Source organism: Rana temporaria, chromosome 12 (genome assembly GCF_905171775.1).
Source record: "Rana temporaria chromosome 12, aRanTem1.1, whole genome shotgun sequence".
Lineage (NCBI taxonomy): Eukaryota > Metazoa > Chordata > Amphibia > Anura > Ranidae > Rana > Rana temporaria.
In genome coordinates, this window is record NC_053500.1 from 92,447,112 (window position 1) to 92,466,913 (window position 19,802).

The following is a 19,802-nucleotide window of genomic DNA, read 5'->3' on the forward strand; positions in this document are numbered from 1 at the left end:
ACGGGTCGCTTAATCTGACGAAACACCGCCATCTTCGAAACAGCTGCTTCCTCTCACAGTATAGTACAATTTTCATTCCGTGATTTTTTCCGTACGGGATCCTGCAACATCAACCTTGCTTTATCCAATCAAGGACGGGCTTTCTTGTTTCGTTTCTCTTATCGGGAAGCTAATTTCCGTACAGTGACGTCACCATCACGGAAACGCTTGAGGGTGATAAGTTGTTGCTTTTCTGGCTTTGTTGTTCCGTACAATGACGTAAAGCCGCAGTTGGAGGAACAGAGCGCGGGTGGCGGAGCGGGACAGCAGCACAGAGTCGTGTGGAACTATGCCTCGGGAGATCATCACTCTGCAGCTTGGCCAGTGCGGGAATCAGAGTCAGTATCGCGTTCTGTTGTTATTCAATGTCGCGCCACTTACATGTTTTTGTATCATGCCAGGGTGTCGTCCTATGAAGTACTTTGTGGTTGTCTACTAGCTTTCGGCGAATATTCAAGTGCATGAGCTTTTTTTAAACTTGGAGCAATTGGCTTTATGAAGAACGAGATTAGAAGATTTAGCATAGTGCAAATAACTACATGCTATGTTAATGTTAAAGGAGTTGTAAAGGAAATGTTTTTTTTTGTCTAAAATTAATGTCTGCAAGGTAGGCAGAATAGGGTAATGATTATGTTAAACAAGTTAATGCCTATTAAAAATTCCTTCATCTATGTCACCTCCGGCGTTCTAGTTTCTGTTCTCTCATTTACTTCCTGATTTGCGGTGCTCATTCATGTAAGAACTACATTTCCCAGTATGAATTGCGGCACGCCCAGTAATTCACACCTCCTTGAAGTCTCTTAACACGTAGAGAGCGTCCTGCCGCACATATGTAGTTCCCAGGAGGGGGCTAGTACGTCCCTGTCCACCGCAGTAAAGCCTCCCTTCATGGTGGTGAGTAAAAATCTGACAAGCAGGAAGTGAACAGAGAAGAAATAGAGCAACTTTTATACAAAAAACGAACAATGAGGAAGTGAAAAGAGGAATGTCTGCAGGTAAAGGATGCTTATTATGAATTTTTTTTTTTTTTTTCGTTACAACCCATTTAATCACTTCAATACATTGCATTATTACACCCTTCCTGCCCAGACCAATTTTCAGCTTTCAGTGCTCACAATTTGAATGACAATTACTCAGTCATGCTACACTGTATCCTAACAACATTTTTATCATTTTGTTCTCACAAACAGAGCTTTCTTTTAGTGGTATTCAATCACCAGTGTTTTTTTTTGTTTGTTTGTTTTTTGCAATATAAGCAAAAAAAAGAGAGAAAAAAAAAAAAAAAACTTTTTTTTTTTTTTTTTAGTTTCTTAACATTTTGACAAAAATAATATTTCTTTATAAATTTGGGCCAACATGTATACTGCTACAAATCTTTGGTTAAAAAATAATCCAAATTAGTGTGTATTATTTGGTCTCTGTGAACGTTCTAGCGTCTACAAGCTATGGTGCAAATCATTGAAAAATGATCACATCTGATCACACCTGATGTACTGACATCCTATCTAATTTCTTGAGATCCTAACAAGCCAGGAAAGTACAAATACCCCCCAAATGACCCCATTTTGGAAAGTAGACATTCCAAGGTATTTAGTAAGAGGTATGGTGATTTTTTTTGAAGAGGTCCAACATTGAAGTAGCACCTAAAGGCGTTCTAGGAGCATAAATTACACACACAAATTCCTGCCAACCTATGACATTGTTGAAGGTCCTTCATATTTCTAACCCATAGCATGTACTGTACATACCAAAATACATTCTTCTGAGCAAAGAGAAGATTACCTGTGGTTTTAGTAGTGCAGTGGTCCACAGAGCAGAGCATCGGTCCAGGTAGCAGACAGATGTGGTCAGCATCAGCGACAGGATCGTCCATGCAGCCGGCAGGAATACTGTCCATAGTGCAGACAGAGATATGGTTAGTGCAGCCAAAGTATTGGTCCAGGCAGTAGGCACGACCATCGAGTTTAGGGCCTCGGTCAGGGAAGAATGGGGACAGGGGTAGAGGCTTCTCCCACCCAAATCGCTTTGAAGCCTCCGGGCAACCAGACCCTGTTCTGGGAACACAGAAAACCAAAAACTGGTTTTCTGAACACTATTCTGCAGCCCCTCACATATGTGAGACCCCTGTGTAGCAGGGTGAAAGATCAGTCCAAGGGGCAGGCAAAAACATGGTTAACAAGCCGAGGTCAGTGCAGGTAAAAGGCAGAAATGAACGATAGGCAAAGGCATAGTCGAGAAGCAGTCCAGGGTCAGTTCACGTGAAAGGCAGAAACATGGCGGATAAACAGGCCAAGGTCAGTTGAGTTGAGGTATTAGGTTGGTTGAGGCAGCAGGGAAATAATCAGCACAGAAATTGAAACTGGGGAAATGGCAGTCTATTAGAAATTTGGTCTTCGAGAGTGTAATATCGCCTGAAGCATTGTCCGTTACATATGCCAGGTTGGTCAGGACAATATAAACTGGTGTCTTTCCTAATTCCACTTTTGCTGCACACCCGACTTTTTTTTTGGCGTCTTTTTCCGGTTGCTGGTGGTGGAATATTTTCAGAAAAATGGTGCTCATGCAGTCTGCTGACACAATCGGAGCGCATGCTTTCTGGGGGGGAGACTTGCTGATAGATCAGCGCAGTGACAATTTTTTCAATAAATCTGATAAAAGGGATTGGGCATTTCCATTGTTTTTTGGTAAGTGACATATGCATTATAAAGGCAGACCTCAAATTTTCTGCTCGCATTTTGCGAGTGGGAAAATGAGGTCTGGCGAGGAGCTGGGCTGCCTGGGAGTGGGGGGCGAGCACGGCGGGCGGGGTTGATCGGGAGCTGTTCTCCCAGTGATTGCCCTGTGGCAGAGAGCATGGAGGTAGAGGCGAGCCGCGGTATCACTGAGCGGTATAGCCCAATGTAACAGCAGTACATTGAATTTTCTTCCGCTCTGCTCGCTCTCAAATACAGCCCTGTCTCCTCCTAACCCTGCGCATGTAATTGACAGAACACAACAAGGCACTGGACCTGCATTGTGTCTATTACAGGCTTGGGGTTAGGAGGAGGCGGGGCTGTGTAGGAGAGCGAGCGGAGGAAAGTTCAATGTAATGCTGTTACAGCAGGCGATACCGCGGCTCTTCTCTACCGCTCTTGGCCACGGGGCGATCGCTGGGAGAACAGCTCCCGATTTTCTGTTCCTTCCCCTGTTGGGACCTTGTTATCATGGGACCACACTCTAGGATGTTTATAATTTGTCTTCTGTAGGCACCAGGCAACATATATCTAAATGAGTCTTTAGGTTCAATGTATTCCCCTGATAAAGAGTGATATTTGAAAAGAGTCGGGCAGAATCAATACAACTTATACAGTAGCATGATTAATATTCTGTATATATTTTTTTCGGGCTAGTATGATCTTATTCTATGTTTAGTCTACAGATATTTTATATTGGTGTTTTAACTGTTGGAACAATAAAGATGTAAAGCAGGACTATTTAATTAGTGGACCTCCAGCTGTTGGAAAACTACAAGTCCCATGATGCATAGCAAGACTCTGACAGCCACAAGAATGACACCCAGATGGAGAGGCATGATGGGACTTGTAGTTTTGCAACAGCTGGAGGTCCACTAATTGCATATCCCTGATGTAAAGGAATTGTTTTTACATAACAATTGTTTCATGTGGTTCCTGGTGCCAATAATGTCTCACACACCCACAACATATTTGTCTCTATACCTCTAGACAAGTTTGTTTCTTTTTTAGTTTGGGCACGGTGAGGCTGCAGTAATGGGGCACGGTGAGGCTGCAGTGATGGGGCACGGTGAGGGGGCACGGTGAGGCTGTGCTAAGGGCAACTGATAAAGTTGTTAATATTTATTTTTGTAACTTAATTCTGAATAAAACAGGGTCATTCCAAGAGATACTTTATGAGGGCGTTATTAGCGGCAGAATTAGGGACAGGGCATGGTAGGGGTTGGCAGGGGAAACTTGTGGCGAGTAACCCTTGAGGCCTGGCTAGTGGCTCAAGACTTGAAATTTTGAGCCCTGATAAAGGGGCCATATGGATCAAGTATATTGCAAAGTTTTTGTACCAAAAGAGGGACTTGTGTGTTGAGAGATAGGGCTGCAGCATTTGATTCAGACCCTCCAAAGATTCGGGTGGGTGTTATGTGTTTAGGCCAGAAGGTGTAGCTCAGTGGCAGCAAGCCTGCCCTCCATGTGTGCGACCCAGGGTTCAAATCCTGGGCATGCTAGGTTCCGACTCTGTGTTGGAGTATCTAGGGTGGATCTGGACTCCTCGTGGCAGGGGTCCTTCTTTCCTTGGAGAAATTGCAGACTCTTCAGTCTGCAGTGAAGGTATTGGCATCACGCAATCTGTCTTCTCTCCGGGCGCCTGCTGGTCCAGGGCCTGTGGGTAGCCTTCTTTGAGGCGGTACTGTATGCCCAGTTCCACACTCGGGTTTTCCACAGGAAATGCTGTCCAGGGGGTAAAAATCTCTTGTCTCTGAAATCGTCAGATTCCGGTGCGCCACCTAGTCAGTCTCTGAGTTGGTGAGAGAGATCCCTGACTCTTCGGTCCGGGAAGTTGTTTCTTCCTTCCAGTGGTCGGTGTTTACGACGGATGCCGGCCTCACGGGTTGTGAACCTGGGGGGTTCAGTCAGCCCTGAGTCGCTAGACTTGCGTGGATCTATGACCACACCTTCCTGAATGTGCCTGCTCTCGCTAGCTACCCAGGGTCGGGCCTGGTTAGTGCCTGGGTGGGAGACCGCCTGGGTATACCAGGTGCTGTCTACCGTTCATAGTCTTACTATTTGGGTCTTCTCCTCGTGGTCAAGGATCTGGTTTCAGCTGGACAACACCACAGCTGTGGCTTTGGTCTACCATCAGGTAAACCGGCAGGCGGACTACTGGAGTTGCCAGATGCTGGACCAGGGCGACTGGTCTTTGTGCTTGGGGTGTTTTGACTCCCTCGCACGAGGTGAGCCTCACATGGCATGGATCTCCTGGCCGCTCGTCTCCACCGCAAGGGTGTCGAAGTTTGTGGCCAGGTCTAGTGATCTGGTACAGATGCGTAAGTCGCGTTGGTGGCCCTGTGGGGTCTGTATTTTTTTTTTTTTTGCCGTTCCTCCATTGTAGTTGCTAATTTGGCTGCTCCACAGAGTGGAAGCTGAGGAGAGCCCGATGATTCTAAATCGCTTCAGATTGACTTCAACGTCCTTGGTACGCCGATATTGGGCGCCTGGTAGCGGGTGTACCCTGGCGGTTGCCAGGGCGGGAGGTCCCTCTGTCTCGAGGTCCCATACTTCCTCCTGTTGTACAGTCACTGACTTGCTCAACATGGCTATTGGAAGCCAGACTTTAAGTGACCGGGGTCTGTCCGACGCGGTCATAACAATTCTGAGGGCACGGTAGTCTTCGTCCGGAGGATCTGAAAATGGCTTAAAGCACCGTTTGGGGGCAGATTTCAGCCTTGGCTGTGTTCTTTCAGTGGCCTTTTTGCGGACCGTTCCCTGGTGGGTCCCTTTTTTGTGTGCAGGGGGTTTGTCATATACTTTCCCCTCTTGGCCCATCTATTCCCCCATGAGTTTTGACTCAGCGATTTTCTCTTGACACTATCTGGGAAGGTGGCCCCTTTAGTGGCCTTTACCTTTGTTAGAGGGGTTTCTGAGTTGACGGTCTTGTCTTGCAAGCCGTGATGCTTGATCCTCCATAAGGATTAGGTGGTGGTGCGCCCACGACCTTTCCTTCTTCTGAAGGTGGTTTCGGCCTTTCGCCGCAACAAGGACGTTGTCTTCCATCTTTCTGTCCTCGACCGGCGCATTCCACGGAGGTTGCCTTTCATACTTTAGGCGGGGTACGTGCTTTGCGGTAGTACCAGCCTGCTACGGCTCCGTTTCGGAGTTATGACTGTCTTTAGTGTCGGTGTCTGGTCCACAAAAGGGCCTGGCGGTCTCGTCAACCACCATTTCTCAATGGATCAGGCAGGCTGTTATACAGGCCTATGCTCTTAGGGGGTGGGCCCCCCTTTCCGTTCACGGCACCTTCGACCAGGGTAATTGGTGCTTCCTGGGTTTTTTTCCCCGACATCATGCGTCGGTCTCACAGGTGTGCGAGGTGGCGACTTGCTTGTCCGTTCACGCTTTTGCCAGAATTTACATGGTTGCTGTGAGTGCATCTTCTGATGCTTTTTTCGGCCGCTAGTTTTTGTTGATGTCTGTTTAAGGTTGCACCTCCTCCGTTAAGTAGCTCTGCTTGTTTTGGGGTGAAATTAAAAATGGTTTTACTAATGTATTTCCCCCCCCTCGTTTTTGACACTGCTTGGGGACGTCCCACTTGTCAAGATTTAAGGAGCTGTGTCTGTCCATGGACGATATCCTTTTCTCGGAGTCCATGGACGGACACAGCTCCCACCCCTTCTTTTTAGGTTTGTACTGCTTGTTATGAACTGAGACTGCATGCTGCAGTGAGGAGGGTTATGTCTGGAGGGACCGCCCCCTGGGCGGGGCTGTTCAACTCTGTTAATTTAACATGTTTCTGCCTAGTCCTCTCCTGTAAACAGGGAACATAACCCACTTGTCAAGATTTAAGGAGCTTGTCCGTCCATGGACTCAGAGAAAGGGATTTTACGGTGAGTACAAACAAATCCTATTTATTTTTTAGCGCGGCACTTTTTTTTTTATTTTTTTTTTATCTTCCTTTTATTTTGAGGTTATATGATGTTGTCCTAGAACGATAGAGCCGCCATGCACTTGTCCTTTAACCACTTAAGGACCGCCTCCTGCACATATACGTCGGCAGAATGGCACGGCTGGGCACAATCCCGCATGGGTACGTGGGTACGTCCTCTTTAAGTGCCCAGCCGTGGGTCGCGCCTGCGACCCGGTCCGAAGCTCTGCGGCTGCGGGGACCCGCGGACCCGATCACCACCGGTGTCACAGGAGCTGAAGAACGGGGAGATGTGTGTGTGTGTGTGTGTGTGTGTGTGTGTGTGTGTGTAAACACACCTTCCCCGTTCTTCACAGTGGCAGTGTCAATGATCATCTGTTCCCTGATATAGGGAAAGACTATCAATGACGTCACACATCCAGCCCCGCACCCCTACAGTTAGAAACACATATGAGGTCACACTTAACCCCTACAGCGCCCCCTAGTGGTTGACTCCTAAACTACAATTGTAATTTTCACAGTAATCAATGCGTTTTTGTTTTTTTTTTGCTGGGAAAATGACAATGGTCTAAAAAATGTGTCAAAATTGTCCGATGTGTTCCATTATGTGGCAGTCACGAAAATCGCTGAAAGCCACCATTAGTGGTAAAAAAATATATATATATATATATATATATATATATTAATAAAAATGCCATAAAACTGTCTCCTATTTTGTAAACACTATATAGATTTTGCGCAAACCAATCATTAAACGCTTATTTTTTTTACCAAAAATAGGTAGAATATGTATCGGCCTAAACTGAGGAAATAAAAGTGTGTGTGTGTGTGTTTATATATCTTTTTTGGGGATATTTATTATAGTAAAAAAATATTCTTTTTTTTTTTTTTTTTTTTTTTTCAAAATTGTCTCTCTATTTTTGTTTATAGCGCAAAAACTAAACTCGCAGAGGTGATCAAATGCCACCAAAAGAAAGCTCTATTTGTGGGGGGGGGGAAAGGACGCCAATTTTGTTTGGGAGCCACGTCGCACGACCGCAATTGTCAGTTAAAGCGACGCAGTGCTAAATCGCAAAAAGTGGCCTGGTCTTTGACCAGCAATATGGTCCGGGGCTTAAGTGGTTAACCTGCATATTGGTCTGGGTCATAAGTGTAGAGGTCGACCGATATATCGGCCGGCCGATATATCGGCCGATATTTGCCCGTTTTTAAGAAATCGGCATCGGCCGATTATTGTGAAAATTAGGCTGATTTTCGGCCGCTACACTATGCCCTGCTTTCCAGTGCCCGTTCCACCTACAGCAGCAGATGAAATCATTCATCCGCGCCGCTGATAGCCTGCGCCGGCCCTTATAGAGAAGAGAAACAAGTTTCGTAGCACCGCCCAGCCCCGCCCCCCCCTACCTCGGCGGGCTGTAGCAGAGGAAGAAAGCATGATGTTTAAACATCATGTCACAAGCCCGAGCCGCTGCCGCCTGGAGGGGAGCTGAGCATGGCAGGAAGCTTTGGCAAGATCCAGATCGGGATCTATGTGGAGATCAAGATGAGCGATGGCGAGTGTGTCTTCCCTCTCCTTACTCCTCCCACACCGGCATCCACAGCCAACCAATCAACCCTTCACTCATACACACGGACCGTCATTGTGTGCCACAGGGTGGGGGGGCCGAGCACTGCAGGAGCCGGGCCTTCCATCACACCGGACCCGGGGGTGCTGAGTAGACAGGAGAGAGAGCCCATCAAAGGGTGGGGGAGACAGGGAGAGCCCATTACAGGATGGGGGTGAGCTGTCAGAGAATGGAGATCTTCAGCTGATGAGCTGACAGCAGTGAGGATGTCTGATGGACCTTTATATTATATAGGAGGGGGGGGTGCATCCACTGGGATCTTTTTTGGGAAGGAACATGTGTAGAAGAGGGGTGCCTGGCAGGATTATGTCAGAGGCTGGGCCCTCATGGATTGGACTGGGGATGAATGTACTGATTGGGCCCTGTCGGGTGATCGTGGCCAGCACTACCCCCTCTTCCTTCCCTGCATGGATGGAGGGCAAGTCAAAAACTTAATGTGTGCTGCTGTGCCCCCTGCAGACTCCCAAGCTGGCATTGAGTTGCATTGTGAAAATGGATGAGGATGACTCTGGGTGGATATGAGCCTCTTCACAATGTAACTCTTATCCTCATCCATTATCACAATGCAACTCAATCATCTTCATCCCCCTCCACAATGCATCCCCCCACCCATGGTCAGCTCCATCCATCCCCCTCCACAATGCATCCCCCACCCATGGTCGGCTCCATCCATCCCCCTCCACAATGCATCCCCCACCCATGGTCAGCTCCATCCATCCCCCTCCACAATGCATCCCCCACCCATGGTCAGCTCCATCCATCCCCCTCCACAATGCATCCCCCACCCATGGTCAGCTCCATCCATCCCCCTCCACAATGCATCCCCCACCCATGGTCAGCTCCATCCATCCCCCTCCACAATGCATCCCCCACCCATGGTCGGCTCCATCCATCCCCCTCCACAATGCATCCCCCACCCATGGTCAGCTCCATCCATCCCCCTCCACAACGCATCTCCCACCCATGGTCAGCTCCATCCATCCCCCTCCACAATGCATCCCCCACCATGGTCAGCTCCATCCATCCCCCTCCACAATGCATCCCCCACCCATGGTCAGCTCCATCCATCCCCCTCCACAATACATCCCCCACCCATGGTCAGCTCCATCCATCCCCCTCCACAACACATCTCCCACCCATGGCCAGCACCATCCATCCATCCCCCTCCACAACACATCTCCCACCTACGGCCAGCACCATCCATCCATCCCCCTCCACAACGCATCCCCCACCCACGGCCAGCACCATCCATCCCCCACCCACGGCCAGCACCATCCATCTATCACCCTCCACAACGCATCCCCCACCCATGCCCAGCACCATCCATCCATCCCCCTCCACAATGCATACCAATCCAAAAATCGGCCCAAAATATCGGCCAAAAAAATGGGCATCATATATCGGCCATCGGCCGCCCTGATTTCTAAATATCGGCATCGGCCAGAGAAAAACCCATATCGGTCTACCTCTACATAAGTGGTTAACAATACTGCGGGTGGGAGGTAGCTTAACAGATTGATAGTAGGTGCGTGTCATCCCATATTAAAATGCATTGGTAATAGTCCTCTGTCTTTTAAAGAAGATTGATGTATTTCTAGATTACCCATGTGATCAATAAACTTGCGTTTGTATGGCCCATAGAAGTGATCCAGTGGCTTTACAGCCTTTGCTTATTGATGGCCCTTTACTGCAACGCTGTATGTAGTACATTTAGGTGAAATTTTAAACTTCAGGCTGAGTTCGCTCTGCAGTACGGAGCAGCTCACGGCAGGGGTCTGCTGCGTTCCTGTTCAGCGTTTTCAGGTCCGAGTTCAGTCTGAATTGTTCGACTGAATTTGGACCAGAAGACACACAACTCCTATGCAATAAGCTTCGGAGATGTGGGAACCGGCTCCATTGAAAGCCGCCAGTCACAATCTCCTGACATGCAAATTGCAATAGTGTGAACCCAGCCTAAACCTTGACATGCATACTAGGAGCACAGCCTATCTGCTCAGTAGTTCTGTTGTCCACTTCACTGTTTTTTTTTTTTTTTGTTTCCACTTCATTCTATAACCTGGTGGTTCTGGAACCACCTGAGTGTAAAGGTGGAGCATACTCATTGCTGTACACGCTCCTTTATAAATTGCAGGTGACAGTTTTCCAAAGAAGCCAAACGGATGCTCAATTGTTTTGGAAGGTTAAATGTGATTGGTGATGTATGAAGCCAGGAGAGGGGGACATTGTACAGCACATAGCCTTTATTTAAAGTATAACTAAAGGTTAACCTTTTATCTTTTGGGAAAATTTAAGGTATTCCCTTCCACAGAGGCCGATCAGATGTTGCATACTTGGACTGGGCCAAGCTAGCCCGATATAAGAATGCAAAATTGATTATCCCTGGAGTTAAACTTAGAATTTAACTCGCCAGATTTAATTTTCATTCTTTGTTTTCCCACAGCTAACACCCTTTTTTGTTATTAATCTAAGAGGAATATAATGGTTACGTTTTTTATAATGCCGCCTTTTGTCTCCTGGCAGTTGGGTTTGAGTTCTGGAAACAACTGTGTGCAGAACATGGCATCAGCCCAGAAGGGATTGTGGAAGAATTTGCAACTGAAGGCACAGACAGAAAGGATGTATTCTTTTATCAGGTAATGGCAGCAGTGCCTCTTATAAATGTGCAAATCTTAATTAAGTGCAAGACACAAGCTGAGTATTCGTAGACCCAGGGTTATAGGCTTGTACCTTCAGGTGAATGGACACTGAAATCTTTTTAAGGACAAGGGACCCATTCTGTTTTAACTTTTTCTTAAATGATGAGGTTGGTATAAATCAAATTCAGTGTTTGACAATACCAAGCTAAGCAGGTAATGCGTTCACAACAGAATAAAGTAACTTTGCAAGAAGACCTCAATTAAATGTGTGGGCAGCTACATGAAAAATAAGGTTTAATATTGAAAAATGTAAAGTAATGCACTTGGCAGCTAAAAATATGAATAAGTTACATGGTCGGGGAGGAGCCTCTTCGGCAATCAAGGATGGAAAAACAAATCTGGGGTTCCTAGTAGATCACATTTAGTTATTAAACTATAATTTTACAAAACTCTGGTCAGGGCACATCTTGAGTGCCATCCAGTTCAGTTACCAGTTTTTCAAGAGGATGTATTGGAACTGGAGAGAGTCCACACCTGACAAGGGCAACACGGCTAATGAGGGCTGAAGGAATAACTTTTTTTTTGTAAATGACTCTCCCCTCCCCCCTTCACCTTCCAGGACAGCTACTTGAGAGATTGGCTCTGCCCTTTACAGGAAACCCAATTTTAAAAGCCCCCCCCTTTTCTCTGACCCTCCAGTTGTTTTGTTTCCAGACTCTACAGGAGCACCAACACCTTTTTCCTGGATCTGGTAACTGTGGTTGGTGGACCGCCCTTATTTGGTGTCGTCCAGGACTAGTCGCTGCCAAGTCCTGGGTGCTTTTTTTTTTTTTTTTTTTTTTTTGTGTCATATACTCCCAGAGGAGTCCTGTCTAGAAGGGTTCCCTGTTTGGAGTTACTTGCCTACCTGGTTGTAGAAATGGTGGCAACTTCCTTCAGTTAGTTTTTTGGTGTGTGTGTGTTTTTTTTTTTTCCTCAGCACTACTTTGTGGAACCTGTCCTTCCTCGTGCTTCACTGAGGTGTACCAAGATGGCATCGGACGACTTCCGGTGATGTGGCAAGATGGCACCGGAAGTCGTGTGACGTGCTTCCGGGCACTTTTTATTTTTATTTTTTTAAATTGGAATCACAGCGTGATACACTAAAAACATGCTGCCTAGGGGACAGTCTGCTAAACGCCAGACAGGTGTATTTCTAGCAGCACAATAGCAGCCTTTTTCTCCGGCCAATCTTTGCTTGCCCCCGATGGAGCTTGAAGACAGGTCTGAGCATCCGCTCGGATTGAACCAGCGCCAGCCTCCGGGTCCCATACTGCCCCCAAGGTAAGCTCGTGTCTGTGGTCTACAGCAAGGGACCTTTTTAATGTATGGACCTTTTTTTATGGTTCTTGTTTCTGTTTGTTGGGCCAGGGTCTCTGATAATTATAAGACTATTTTGTTAGGATTGTATTCCATCCAGAGCTAGTTCAGAGACTGCCTCTTTAAAAGTTTTTATGTCTTCTATGAAGGAGGTTGTGGCCTCCTTCCGATGACAGGATAGCAGGTCTGGGGCTTTCCTCATCTAGTTTCATAACTCAAGAGCCTTCAGTCTCTGCTAGACCCCTTCCTCTATTAGTATCCAAGACCATTAGTTTGCACAATGCTTCTGATCTGGAAGAAGGTGACAACCCAAGCTCTTCATCTGATGGGGATTCCGCATCGGAGGAGGATACAAGTAGCTCTAAGAATCTTTTTCCAGTGGAAAATTTTTACGGAAGACAATATATACTTTGGAACAGATTGAAACACCTCAGCTGGTCCAATCTGTACAAGATAACATGTATAGGGGTCTACAGGGGTGGAAATTGAGAGCGTTTCCGGTGCACCAGTCGCTTAAGGATATGATTCTTGCAGAGTGGAAGGAATTTAAGAGGCGGTTATTCCAGTCTAGAGGACACAAAAGGAGATGTTCTTTTCAATCTGATTTTGAGGAGACTTTCTTTAAATGTCCTAGACTAGATGCCCCCATGTTGAAGGTGTCAAAAAGGTCACACCTGTCCTTTGATGACTCTGGTGTCCTTAAAGATCAAATGGACAGGAAGTCTGATTCCTTGCTATGTAAAGCCTGGGATGCCTCAGCTTTCTCCTGGGGTCCAGCTGTAGCATCCACCTGCGTGGCTAGGAATTTGGACATATGACCCTTTGGTGGTCTTCTCACAAGAAGCCCACGATTTAGTCAATGCAGCAAAAGTAGAAGGCCTGGTAACTAAAACGGAAGTGGCCTTTCTACTTCACGATTTTTACAAGAGACCTTACTTCTATCACTTACCCAAAGTCCACAAAAACCAATCGAATCCCCCAGGGAGACCCATAGTGCCAGCAATGGAAAGTGTCACCAGTTATTTTTCGATCTACATAGATCATTTTCTACAACCCCTAGTGGCGAACCTTCCTTCCTACATTAAGGATGGTACACACCTACTCCAGATGTTACAACCCTATCAGTGGGAAAAGTCTTACCGTTGGCTTTCCCTGGATGTAGTATCATTATATACTTCAATACCACATGAAGTGGGTATTTTAGCAACCCAATATTTCTTAAACAAAGATCCATTGCTGAATCCCCGACAAATTCATTTTCTGTTGGATCTACTTAAATATTGTCTCACACACAATTATTTTGAAAGTGATGGTGAGTTTTTTATACAGGTTCAAGGAACAGCCATGGGAGCTAATTTTGCACCCAGTTATGCAAACTTAACCATGGGCTATTGGGAACTCCACCACATATGGTATAACAATCCGTTTGCCTCTCATCTTGTATTTTTCGGTAGGTACATAGATGATATCGTTATCATCTGGGATGGCCCCGATGAGCTAATCCCCAAGTTCCTTGAACATTGTAATTCCAATACCATGGGCCTTTCTTTTACAGCAGTCACTGATGACAAAACCCTAGCTTTTTTAGATCTGGAGCTCTCATATGACAATACTACAATTTGCGCCCAAAACTTTGTAAAACCTACTGCCGGGAATTCTTTCCTACACTACCGGAGTTGTCATCATCCCCGATGGCTAAAAAATATTCCAAAAAGTCAGTTTTGTCGCCTTAGGCACAATTGTACTAGACATAAGGATTATATCACACATGGTCTGAAACTAAAAGACAAGTTTTCTGAAAAAGGATATCCTGTGGATCTTATTGAAGGTGCCTTTCAACATTATTCACACACAGAACTAATCCCCAGAGCGCAAAAGACACAGGATGAAAAAGATGGGACAACACCTATAGTGCGTTTTGTCACACAATTTCACAGCCAATTTAGACAAATGGAGAGGATCCTTGTTAAACATTGGCCTATTCTAAAAGAGGACCCACACTTAAAAACCTCCTTGGCTGAACGCCCTATAGTAAGCTATAGAAGAGCCAAAAACATAAAGGCAAGTATAGCGCCCAGTAAAATAAAGAACAACAAAAAACGGAACAGCAACACCGCGTCCCTGACTTTCTTCCATATTAAAGGGATGTTTTTAAAGCCCGTTGTCTTACCTGTCCCCATGTAACTCATCGACAGAAAGACTTCATTTGTAAAGGCAAGCAGTATACCCTCCCTGACTTTTTTACATGTTCTTCCGAATATGTGGTATACTGCCTCACCTGTCCCTGCGGCCTCTTCTACGTGGGCCGCACCATTCGGACACTAAGGAAGAGGTTTGGTGAACACCGGAATTTCGTTGAAAAAGGCCTGGAAAAGTACAGTGTTGCTAGGCATTTTAAAGAGGTCCACCAACAATCCTCTTCAGAACTTTGTGTGTGGGTCATAGAGGCCATATCCAGACTTCTCCCCCAGGCTGAGAGATATAAAAGGCTCTGCGAACGTGAAAATTATTGGATTTTCACCTTGGATTGTTTATCGCCTCGAGGCCTGAATGAGGGATTGGAAATCAATATTTTATTATAATACTCTTCTCCCAATTAATTTTTATTAATGTCTATTAACTTTTATTAATTGATAAATTTTCAATTAACTAATGAATTAATTTTTCTAATTTTAACCATACAACAATTTACACTCTTTTTATCATAGTATTTCTCTGTATATTTTATCCTTAAAATCATGTCTGGTTTATAGCAATTCTTTTCTTCTCTCATTTACATATTCTTAATATCTTTTAGTGCGTCTTTTTGAGAGATATATACATATATATATATATATATATATATATATATATATGTATATGTATATGTATATATATATATATATATATATATATATATATGTATACTGATTCATGAGCAATTTTTGTTCTGTATATGTGCACACATCTACATATTAGTAATCTGTGCACATCCCTTATCTATCTGTGAATAACCTTTTTTGTATCAGCCAAATAGATCCTACAAAAAGCTCTTTTTGTGTACCAATTTAAACAGATATTCTGTTTTTATCTCTAAGCCACCAATGGGTAGTCCATCCAATATATTTATACATCTATTTTCCAAAAACTAGTGCTTGAATTCTGTTGTTGCCAATCACACATATATATGTATATTTTATATGTATATATAATTTTTTTCTCTTTTTATATATATATATATATATATATATATATATATATATATATATATATATATATATATATATATATATATATATATATATATATATATAATTTTTAACTTCTTCTTGTAATATTATAATGTTTGCTGATTGATCTTTGTAGTTTTAAGCCTGTCTTGTACTAGTCCCTCGTGAGATTTTTCAATATACTTCCATACTGCTTTTCGATTCCCCGCCATGTAAAGCTGATTTCCGGGTCTTGTAGTATTAACCAATCAGCTCCGTTCGAGCTGTTCTTCTGTCCCTCATCCAAGATGGCCCCCATAGAGCCTGACGAAGAGACACGCATGTCTCGAACGCGTGCACCGCCCTGAGACTGTACCCGGAAGTGACGCTGAGCTGTTTGCACTCCACGGCTGCGTTCCACTGCGCTGAATGTGGCGTCTCTGCCCGCCTGCTTGCCTCCCCTAACAAACAGTGCTGTAACACCATCCAGGGACCCCCAGAGATACCGCCCTCGGCCCCCACTGTGTGGATTCACCATCACGCTGCCTGAAGCCTACGACAAGATCTTGTCAGCAGAGTCTTCACACTCCAGATGCAAGTCTCAGATGACACCATTATTCCAATACCCTTAATTTCTGTATTTTTGTGAGTAACCTCCTATATGAATTGTTGTTGTTTGTCCTTATTAAACTCCATACTACGCTTAGAGGGCGCCGCTTTTTGTTTTTCTACGGTTTCATATGGGCTGAGATTTCGTTTTTTAAATGATTGTTGACCACAATCTTCTTGCCTGTTACATCACGTTGTACAATCCATTTCATTACACCTGCAGGACTACCCACCACGGTCTGTGGGTACACAGGTCCTGAGTTTTCAGTTTTAATGATCTGTAGTTGCGCAGCAGGTTACTTGCGCTCACTCAGGTCATACCGGGGGGGGGGGTCATCATCAGGTTCATTCACATGCTGTGGTTCCACCATCACTGCTGATGTCTTTACACTTGCATAGGCACAGAAGGGGTTGTGTATTCTGTTATAGCGTGTTTTACTCCAGCAGGTTTTAGTTATAGCATGTCTCGGTCAGTCTTGGCTTTTCGGTGCTATGCAGTCATGGCACACACGAACAGCCGTTGCATCTTCGTTTGTTTCCCTGTCTCGTCATACCTTTCTTTCCGGTTCTTGCTTACCTGGGTTTAGTTTGCCAGGGCTCACATCTCAGGATCTGTCATGTCTACAGATCCATACTGGCTGAGGTTTTCATTTTTAAATGATTGTTGACCACAATCTTCTCGCCTGTATACTATACGTCATACGTGCACGTTCATTCTTATGCCTATACAACTACCCACCATGGTCTGTGGGTACGCTGGCCCTGAGTGTTGGATTTTTAATTACCTGTCTCTGCGCTGCAGGTTACTCGGGCTCACTCACTAAATACACTAGGTTGGGAGCTGTCATCGGGTTCATTCACGTGCTGTGGTCTGGTCATTACTGTTCACATCCTTACACTTAGGTAGGTTCAGAGGGATGGTGTGCTTATGTCTTGTTGTCTGTTGTCATTTTCTGTGTTTCGTTGGGTTGTGCAGGCCACACGTTTTGGGAGCAACATACTTGGGTTCATCCTGAGCATGGTAGCAGTCAGGAGTTGGTCCATACTTGGCTCCTCACAGGGGGGCTTCAGCACAGGGGTTTTCTTTTCCGGCCACAGCTGGGAAGGTGGTACACTTAGGTTTGTTTCCATTCCCATACCAGCTACTTCCATGCCTCCACATTGAACATGTTCTGGAAATTATTACTTCAAGCGCAGATTCATGCGGGCCTTACATGCTCTCCACGGCCTGTTACATTTACAGGACAGAAGGGTGGGGTTTAAACTCGCTAAGTCGGAGGCAGGGGGTCAGCACACCCCCAGCCCCTGCATTTTCTGCAGGCTAGGTCAGCATCTCCTTTTTGTTCATTGATTTTGTCAAGCCTTCTATTTCTATATGTCTGAGCCAAGCATGTTCCTCGTCAGAGGCTGTGTTGACACCCCTCATCCCTGGGCTCCAGCCATCCCTGACGTTAGTATGTTTCTCATCGCTATCTTGTCTTTCCCATGTAGTATCTTAGCGTCAGCAGGCAGTCATGCTTTCATTGTCATTTTAGTCACGGGGGGCAGGAATTTCCATGGGGCACTTGGTCTGTTACTTCACCTTCGTTGCGCAGAGGGTGGGTCAGCCCACGGGGGGTCCAGTGGTAGTTTTCATTTTTGGCTCTTTCCGGCAGCAAGATTTTTATCTAAGTACTTCTCCATGGAGTTGACGATTCAGCACTTTCCACAGTGGGGGGGGGGGGGGGTGTTGGCTGTCCAAGCTGATGTCGCCAATGCTTTGAGGCTTTCATCAGACCTGCCCGCTGCAGGGCAGTATCGTATCTGTGGCGTCAGGGTCATTTTAACTGCTGGGTTTTTCCGTTTTTCCCCGGGTCAGAAGCATACTGCACAAGGCGTCCAATCCAGTGAACGTTCTTTAGTGAGGAGACCCCTGTGGATATTATCATTACATGCATCTCGTGATCTCCTAGAATTAAGAGATCATGGTCTTTTGGTAAGCAGCAGTGTGTCACTGTGGTGGAGGCACTTTTCTATCATCACTTCTTCTGAATGCTGCTGATTTATGTGCACTTTGGAGAACATTTAGAGTTTAAACATAATCTTGTTTATGTATATGGACTTCACGGCGCATTGCAGATGACTACATCATTGGTCATACTGTTTCACTACATACACAAGGACTGATTTGTTCAACTTTTTTCAGTACACTGAGGTTTATTGACCCTGATTTTTTTTTTTTTTTTGTACACTTTGTGTTGACATGATCGCAATATATTATCACTTATTTCACTAGTGCAGCTTTTTTCTTTTTGCTTATTGTGTGTTATGTTGTATAACATTTTTAGTTGCTGCTTGATGCCATTTTGAACGAGCGCGGTATTTTTTCTTTACCATGACAACTTCTGTACTTTTCTGCAGAAATATATGCTAATATGTCTTTTCTCTGTTTCTTTGGCAACCCAGCTGTTTGAAAGAACATGCCGGCAGTATGATAAGCTGCGCAAGAGGGAGGCTTTCTTGGAGCAGTTTCGCAAGGAGGACATGTTCAAGGACAACTTTGATGAGCTAGACAACTCCAGGGAGATCGTCCAGCAGCTGGTAGATGAGTATCACGCTGCCACACGTCCAGATTACATTTCATGGGGGTACCCAGGATAAGTGAGTGCAGCAACAAGGACACAGAAGTGCTACAACACTGGGACAATGTATTAGAGGATCATTACTAGCACAGGACATACTCTGATCTGGATAAGCTTGCCCTGTCCCTTCAGAAATAAATGATGTCCAAGCCGCATTGCTGCTAGCTACCGTTAAGGCATTGCAGACCGTTTTTCATTCCGATAAATGGATGGCTTCAACTCTTCATGATTTTTACTATGTGATGAAGCAGACCTTTTTCCAATGTTTAAGGTGTTCACTATTAAATATCTTGGAAAATCCAAATGGATATTAATGAACAGAGTGTTTGCACATACTTTATTTAGTAAAATTTGATTATGTAAAACACTTGAGTAATTTCTACATGTATCTGAATAGAAAGATTCACAGAAAATAACCTCACATTATATAGCCGGTCAACCCTTGATCCAAGTCCTTGCTCAAAAACCAAGTTACGCACTATCAACAGGTGTCCAGCATACGCTGGGCCTTATCACCTTCCCAGTTTTGCGGACAAAAAGATGTAGGGTCATACACCAGTTCCAATCACATGTACAAATCTTTTACCTAAGAGAGACACTGCATCAGTTTCTCTCCTCTATATTAAAATCTAATAAGAGGCAAAACTCATCAGAGAAAAGGAACTGCTGGAATGTGTCTGCCCCTTGTTCAGTAATGTTTTATATAAGTAATTTAAAGTGGTGTGCGGCATTCATATATATTTTTTTTTCTCAGAAGTGTTTAGCAGACTTGGTTATGGTCTCATAAATGTCTTGTGTAAGATTTTTTTATTCCGGCAGATGATGGTGGGGCTTCTTGGGACAGGTCTATAGATATGACATGAATATGTGTGACCACATGTTAAAGGGACACTAAAGGTTCCCTTTAAAAACAAAACAAAAAAAAAACATGTTATACTTGCCTCCACTGTGCGGCTTGTATTGCACACAGTGACTCCGATCCTGGTCTTCTGGGGTCCTTCAGCGGCTGTCCTCGGCTCCTCCCCACAAGAACTAACCCCTTAATGGGAGTTCTCTCCCATTTGGTTAGTTCTTGCG

General features: G+C 45.0%; 1 protein-coding gene across 1 annotated transcript; it reads left to right on the plus strand.

The window, feature by feature from the left end:
• The first annotated feature begins 6 nt into the window (after positions 1-6).
• Positions 7-19,090, plus strand: LOC120919615 (tubulin gamma-1 chain-like). The gene is made up of 3 exons (XM_040331845.1): positions 7-377; positions 10,833-10,945; positions 18,550-19,090. The coding sequence occupies exons 1-3, from the start codon at positions 329-331 to the stop codon at positions 18,742-18,744; spliced, it is 357 nt and encodes a 118-aa protein (XP_040187779.1). The 5' UTR covers positions 7-328; the 3' UTR covers positions 18,745-19,090.
• The last annotated feature ends 712 nt before the right edge of the window (positions 19,091-19,802 follow it).